Raw genomic sequence first — 7,767 nt, 5'->3', positions numbered from 1 at the left:
ATTAAAAAAAATAATTAGAAGCTCTAGGGTCTTATTCTTTTAAAAATCTGAATCCTTCCAACAAACACTGCATTGATATCAACATCTTACTAAAGACATCTACTATCAGAAAGGTAACAGACTGGAGAACTGGCAATCTTTGAATTACTTAGTCCTGAAAGGGGAAAAAGAAAACCATTCTACATGGTCTACAGTCTTTCAATTCAATGCATAATCATTTTGTCCTAGGAGTTACAGTAATTCCCATTAATTCTCCACCTACCATCTGCTAGCAATAGTTGTGATTAATAATAGTAACAATAACAGCGGTTAAACAGCAACATAATGTGATTTTAAATATGCAAAAGATCTTTGGCTAAGTTGTCTCTACTTTCTTTATGCCCCACAGTAAGTTTCAGAAAGTAAAACTGCTAAAAATAACAATTACTCACAAGCTTGCTATTCTAGAAAAAGGAAGAAGTAGTCACTATTAAAAATGGAGGCCAAGCCACACAAGCCTGGATAAAGTTAAAATGTTAAGTTTAGCGGGTTCTACAACGTAAAAGGTATCAAGAATTCAAGACGACTTACATCTTACTTTTGAAAGCTTACTCAGCATGAGCATAGCCCATTACTTTATCAAATACACCTTACCTGAATGCAGTTTTTCAAGTTGTCCTTTGTTGGCTTCTCTTCTGCAAGTTTTGTGGCAAACTTGAGACCTCTCCCATACATTTTATTTACCAATGCATGCTTATAGGCAAAAGTCAAAACCTACAATGTGAAAAACAAAACCAAATTAGATCGTTTAATATTTTAATCTTACAACGCTTAGCAAATAATAGCAGATTCTGTTCAGGTAGCAGAAGTGATTTAAAGTAAAACATTTACAAAAGATAGCTTGCATTTTTCTTTGGAGTAAAACAGATGATTCACAGTAGCAGTTATAAACATTGAACTTCCTAGAGACTACTTCTGACTTCAGAACACCTTATGTAACACAGACGTCACTATTATAATTTTTATGCATCACATTTCTAGTTTCTTTGGATTTTCATTCTCTAGAGGCAACTGTATGGTATAAACAAAAAAATAAAATCAAGAACTAGGCAGGTATCTCAGAAACAAAGACCCAGTTGAGAGTTTTGATTCCTAGGAAGTCACAAACTTACTGCAGAAACAAGTGTGAACATACACAGTGAATGATATACACACACACGCAGAGAAATGCACATAATTATGAACAAGCAATGAAGACCGGTAAGCAATGAAGACAAGCCTCAGGTTTTGGGTCAGCTTCTCAACATTGGTAATTTATTAAGAAGAGATTATAAAAAAGCTTCCTCTTAATAACGCTAATTATAAAGAGACAGCTTACAATACTTGTCAATGCTATAACTAACATGTGCAAATGAATGTGTCTACTTAACAGCTAATGTAAAATAAATCAGCTTCGTAACACCCAAACACTGACAGCGTTCAGGGTTTTGCAAAATTGTTCATACCACTTCACCCGTTACAGCACTAAGAATTAGTGCAATCAAGACATCGTTTCATATATTCCCTTTGGAACACTCATAGTAAACTGCTTTTTAATTTTTTTTTTACTGAGGCAGCAAAGCAGACACAGCAGCAAAGTTAGGGAGTATGGTGGTGTTTCTGTTGTTGGCAAAGTTTATGAAATCTCATATTAAGAGTTTGTTATTAATTTCCCCTCACTCATTACAATTATTTTTCATTTCCTTTGACTTCTCCAACAAAAGTTACATTTTCTCAATGTCCACTTAAAATGTCCCATTAAGAAAAACTAACAAAAACACTCCAAGGATATTCAGAAATAAATATTTTGCTTTACAGCAAAAAATATATTAATATTTTTAAAGAATATAAACATTAATGAATCCAAGAGCCCAATCCTGCAAGGACTGAAGAACCTGCCTGATTTTAGCTGCCTGAACACTTCCATTGAATGTTAATCGCACACACAAATCTTTGCAGGATCAACACTTAAGACTGAGCTAAAAAAGAAATAACAAGCTTAGTTATCAAGCAACTAAAGGTGTAATTTTGAAGCTCTGAAGTATACGCCAAGCACTCAGAGTTGCTCATTCTTCTGTCTTCAAGTACTTATTTTGTTGTGTTGAAGTATTCACTTAAGCTGTTGTAGCTTAAAAACACACACATATATGCAACAATGAGCATACAGCACCATTCACATATAGATTTTCCAAATATTGCTATTGGAAAAATACTTTGCATGCTGCATTCTCAATCCAATTATTTTGGATATTTTCCTAAAGCAAAACACATTAGCAAACACTTCTGAATAACTGCTTGGTGGATCCATTAGCAGACTTAGTTGGTTAAAGTAAACTTAAAAAAATAAAAATTCCCTTCTGTAAAAGATGATAGAATCACAAAACAAAAAAACAAAACAAAATCAAATGAAAAATGCATTGGAGCTCTCAGCAAATATAACATATTGGAAGCTAACCAGAAATAATGTCACTGCTCTATTAAGAAAGCTCTTACCTGACCCTCTAAGTTTTGAATGGTTATTGAACATCAGTGATAAAGGCAGGAGGAAAGCCACTTGACAGCATTTCTTTCGTAACAGGGCTTCCTAGAGTTTTTGTGGCAAGAAAACAAAGCATTTTACGAAACACCCTTGCTCTGGCTAAATAAAAGTTTGGGTACTTCTAAATGAGAAAAAAGTTCTCTGCTGGACCCAAAGGTTGAAAACCATGCTCCAAGAGCTCTTGATAAAAGACAATAATTTCTGTCTTAGTGCTTGGAAAAAACCCTAATCAACTGCATACAGGTTAAGTAAAACTACTAAAAGTTCATTAGCACTTCAGAAGTTAAGAATAATGCATGAGATGCTTTCAAATCAGAATAGGTTTACAAGCAAAAAATGTTAGATAAGAAATAATACTTCATAACTTGTACACATATTGGTCAAATTAAGCCTTATAATTAAAATACTGCAAGCTTTACAATATCACAGAAGTGAAGTTTATGACTCCTTGATATGTGTAAACCAAATGTAAACTGGAATGCTATTAAGATGTAACAGAGAAAACAGCTGCTATCTGAATGTATAACAGCAGCGAATAAACCCACTTGTAGTACCTAAAAGCAGTTGCTAGATGAATTAATAGGAATGAATTCTAAGTATTTGGTGCTATTTAATAATATCAATAAATATAATTAAGGCTAGCTTTTACGGAACAAGTGATATGGCCCAGGAATTGGCCAAAAAGCAATAAACAAAGGGTAATAAGAAAAGGCAAAGCGTCCTTCTAGGATAGTAATTATTGTTAGAGAGATACTTTATTCCCCAAGCTCATGGCCTCTAACAAAGTGTGCTAAAAGCCAGACCCATGAACGTGGTTGGATGGCTAATTAGCCTAAATAGGCCTAATTAGCTGGCTACCTTGCCATCAGCTATGTAAAGATGCATATTTAGGACAGTAAAATGCTAAAACGATCTCTCAAGACATCTGCAGGGCTGAAGTGCTTAAAAGCCTGAAAACATTCTTTTTATAAAGAACACTTTTTGAGTCCAGCCACACTAAACTACTTAACAGAACTTTTCTAGTATCCACATACTGATACCTATGAAAACAGACTTGTATAATCAGTTACTTCATTATCTAAACAGTTGATTAAAATGTTTCTACATTTACAAATAATTAAAATACTAGATTAAGCAATACAACCTATAGGTAACACACTCCAACCACTTGTAGGAACACTGAAGTTGTAATGTTTATAATTACCAGCAAACAAGTTTTTTCAGCTTCATATACATCTATAGTAATAAACTAAGGTTTCTTAGCTATGTTGATTCCTCTCTGCTCTATCAACTGTCCTATTACAAATAAAAGCAATATTCATATAACAAAAATTGACTCATGTTATTTTTAAGAGGGGGGGGGGTTAAGTGAATCAAGTATCCAGCAACAAGTTCTTGGCAGTGACTGAATACGATCGGCTGGAAGAGACAGCTGCATCTGACAGTACAGACAGTAATATGAAAGACAATCCAGGCTAAAGATGTTTAAAAGACAGGATGGAAAGGTCTGGGCCTTTTATTTGTTTTTAAACTTATTTTTAAACATGACTTTTTGCTTATGTCCAATAGCTACTTTAAAGGTTGAGGGGCATTTAAATTCTACAGATGAGTCACTCCCAGTAACAAACAGGCAACATCCTACTACTCTCCTGTACGAGTTTTGTTTAAAACTGGGGATTTTGGCCTACATATTTTAAAGCCGTGTTCTAGGTAAAAGAAAAATTGACAACCTACATTCTATTACTAAAAATCCTAAAGCACTATCACAAATGTGTTTGCATAATCAAACAAATGCCTGCTGCACTGAGCTCTCCCAACTGGAGTTGATTTGAAATGCTTTCGTGTACACTGAGGACATAAATATTTTCTTTCATGTTTCATTTAAAATAAACCTTCAGTGACAAGTGATCTAACAAGAAAGTGCAAACAAATGCACTTGCTATCAAAAGTCAGCACCTGCTTCCCTACATACTTGCTACAATATGGGGATAAGCACAATACTTCAATGGAAAACAGGCAATTCAATGGAACTCAGGAGTGCCCTGTGGCAACACCTGCAGAGGACAGGTGAAACAAGTGATGCTACTTGGTTTACTAGAGGGTGAGCAGAAACACACAGAAAAGTAATGATGTTCCCAACTCATCTTCAAAAACAACATAAAAGGAAACACGGTCTCTCCGTGTTTTCAAAAATTTACTTCGCCTTTCAATTATTGACATCTGGTTGAACTTTGATTACAGGAAGCTCAGAAGTAAAACCACTTAGAGCCATGTTTCTATCTAAAGCCATATATATACTTGAATGATCAGCGCAGTAGTCAAGGGCCCTATTTCCAGCCTTTCTCAGCCAGTTGTTCCATCTTTCAAATGTCAATGCCACAAAGCCACATCCACACAAAGGAACAGCTCCAGGTTTTTGTTTCCAACAAAGTGCTTTAGAATAAGCTGGCTGCCTCTTGAGGACTCTCATTTGAAGGACATTCACACAAGGTCTATCCCTGATTCTACATCACAACTCCACTTTACCCTTCCTTCATCCAAACCTCCTCTATTCCCCACAAGGCAAATGAGTCATCCAAAGTTAGGTGAGAGCGCCAAGTCAGAACACTTCATTTTATCAATCCGGTCTAAGTCAGTCCAGAGTAGCACCACAGAAAGGCCACTAATGCCATAATTTGTTTTCTACCAGGGTGAATTTTGCCAAACATAAGTCAGCTGGACTGAAGAACATAATCAATGCTTTTGCCCCTACCCTAGCAAAAATACTTGTTCCTTTCACAGAATCTGTTTTGAAGCTTTAAACTCTACTTCACAAAATTAAGTCCTCAACGTTGTTCCTAATCTCCCCATCTCAAAGGAAGCACACTACATGAACAGTACAGTTCCCGTCAAATGGTCAAATCTCCAAATTTTCCTCTAACAATCTGCAAAATAAAATTATTTGCACTAAGTTAGTAAATTTGTTTTTAAAATAGCAAAATAATCCGGAAGTACAAGTACAGCATATTGCATGCAACACCGAAGTGGAGATTTATACAACTTTTTTTTCCAAGCAGACAGAAGAAGCTGCAAAGGAGGAAGACCAAAGGCCACTGCAGATATTTAAAATGTTCTACAGGTCCATCTCTAGAGCAGAAGACACTTATTTTTATGCAAACAGGAAGCTGAGAAAGTTTTAAACACAATCCCACTTACAAAACTTGTCAGCCTTTATGAATAAAAATGAATGAATACTGATGAGACAGCTTGAATGTAAGATGCAGTTTAGCAGAGGTGGGTGGAATGAAGGAATTGTAAAGTATTAAGTTAATTTTTGAAGAAAAGTTACAGCCCGTGACACACGTGTACAGCTATTCTCACAGTTTACAACAAAGACAGTAGGAATATAATTGTAATTTTTTTTCTTATGCTTTTTTGTGTCAGGCCGTATGGTAATTATGTAATCTTAGTCATTCATACGGACCCTTAAAAAAGCTAAATAAAGCATAATTGGATCCTCATCATATGTTTATGGTTTTGAATGACCAAAGAACATTCTATCATTGGCTGGAAACCGTACTGCTAACAACTGAAACAGCTGGTCTGAACATTGCAATTCTTAACTACAACCAGTTTTTAAGAAAACTACTAGATGAAGATGACACCTCTTAGTAAAGGAAATGAAAGAATATGAACAGCAGCAAGCATGAAGCTTCTAGGAAGCAATAAAGGAAAAATAAAGTTGTTTTTTCTCAACTGAAAATAACTGCTTTCACCTAACCCTTTTCTCCAAACCTGTTATCAGGGAAAAATCATTAAAATGCTCTACTATCTCCTTTCAAAGCAAAATTCCCAATCCCATCAAGGCCCAAGACACATTACCCCCACTCCTCATCCCTTTCAAAGAGCTTTCAGAAAAAGAAAAACTCAAAAGTATAAATGTGAACGACTAAAAGTCTCAGTTCCAATAATCATATGAAAGCTTTAAGTAGCAGCAGATATTTCTTTCCCTTCAAAACTTTTTTTTTTTATCTGTAGGTGCTGCAGGGATTAGAATTACTGAGCAGTACCACAGGAGAGATGAGAGGATACATCCATCATGACATCTTTAGACACATTAAACTGATAGCTAGAAAAACTAACAGTACATCATTACTGACCAACATACATGCTCCTAGATCACAGAAAGCATGAAGAAAACTACATTAGTGAGCTACATAAACTACTTGCCAAGCAGTCACTGAAGCACACAATGACTGAAGGCAGAAGGCAGCTCTGGAGGTTGTCTACTCCAAACCCCCTGTTCAAAGCAGGGCTGCCTGTAACAGGTTATCCTGGATCACGTCTGATTAAGTTTCAACTACCTCCAAGGACTGAGACTTCACCACCTCTCCAGGCAACCTATTGTAGTGTTTAACTACCCTCACAGTAAAAGACCTCAAACACCACCCCCCTTCCTCTGCCCAAACAAAACACTAACTTTTTCTTAAGTAGAAGTTCCTGTGTTTTAGTTTGTGCGCACTGTCTCTTGTCAGGCCAGTAGGAAGCACTAGGAAGAACCTGGCTCCATCTTCTTTGCTCCCCCCATCATGTATCTGTACACACAGACAAAATCTCCTTGAACTTTCTCTTCTCCAGGGTGAATAATCTCAGCCTCTCCTCATACGACAGATGCTCCAGTCCCTTAATCGTCATTGTGGCCCTCGCAGTACTACCTATACTAGTAATCATAATTGTACTGATATAGGGCAATTTGTGAAAGAGACATAGAAAAACTGCAAGCGGGCCAGGCAGGGCTGAGTAAGTGAGGCTATGTATGGGTACGGGACAGAAAGGCTGCAGAAAAGCACAGGACAAAGTACCACGCCAGGGGTCATTAGGATGTAGTATGACAACCTCGTTTTCTCCCTTTTCAGAAGCCGCTCATTTGAAATACCCAGAGCACTCTAGAATGTTTATGGGCTAAAAGTATCCTCAATGTACAGGTTTTGGCTGGAAGACAGTTAATTTTCTTCATGGTAGCTCCTATAGGCCATGTTGTGGATTTGTGACCAAAACAGAGTTGATAACACGGGGATGTTTTAGCTGTTGCTGAGCAGTGCTTGCACAGAGTCAGGGCCTTTTCTGCTCCTCACACCGCCCCGCCAGAGAGCACGCTGGGGGTGCTCAAGGAGTTGGGAGGGGACACAGCAGGGACGGCTGACCCCCACTGACCAAAGGGATATTTGGAT

The 7,767-nt window shown here is 36.9% G+C and overlaps 1 protein-coding gene across 4 annotated transcripts in view; it reads right to left on the bottom strand.

Moving 5' to 3' along the window:
* Window positions 1-7,767, bottom strand: part of TPP2 (tripeptidyl peptidase 2) — a 56,897-nt gene that overhangs the window by 3,095 nt on the left and 46,035 nt on the right. For all 4 annotated transcript variants that reach the window (XM_054203034.1, XM_054203049.1, XM_054203041.1 and 1 more), the window contains one exon: window positions 634-753. In XM_054203034.1, coding sequence (XP_054059009.1) covers window positions 634-753 — 120 coding nt within the window. The remainder of the gene's footprint in view (window positions 1-633; window positions 754-7,767) is intronic.

The sequence above is a fragment of the Rissa tridactyla genome, chromosome 1, assembly GCF_028500815.1.
Source record: "Rissa tridactyla isolate bRisTri1 chromosome 1, bRisTri1.patW.cur.20221130, whole genome shotgun sequence".
Taxonomy (NCBI): Eukaryota; Metazoa; Chordata; class Aves; order Charadriiformes; family Laridae; genus Rissa; species Rissa tridactyla.
This window is presented reverse-complemented; position numbering and strand designations above follow the sequence as displayed.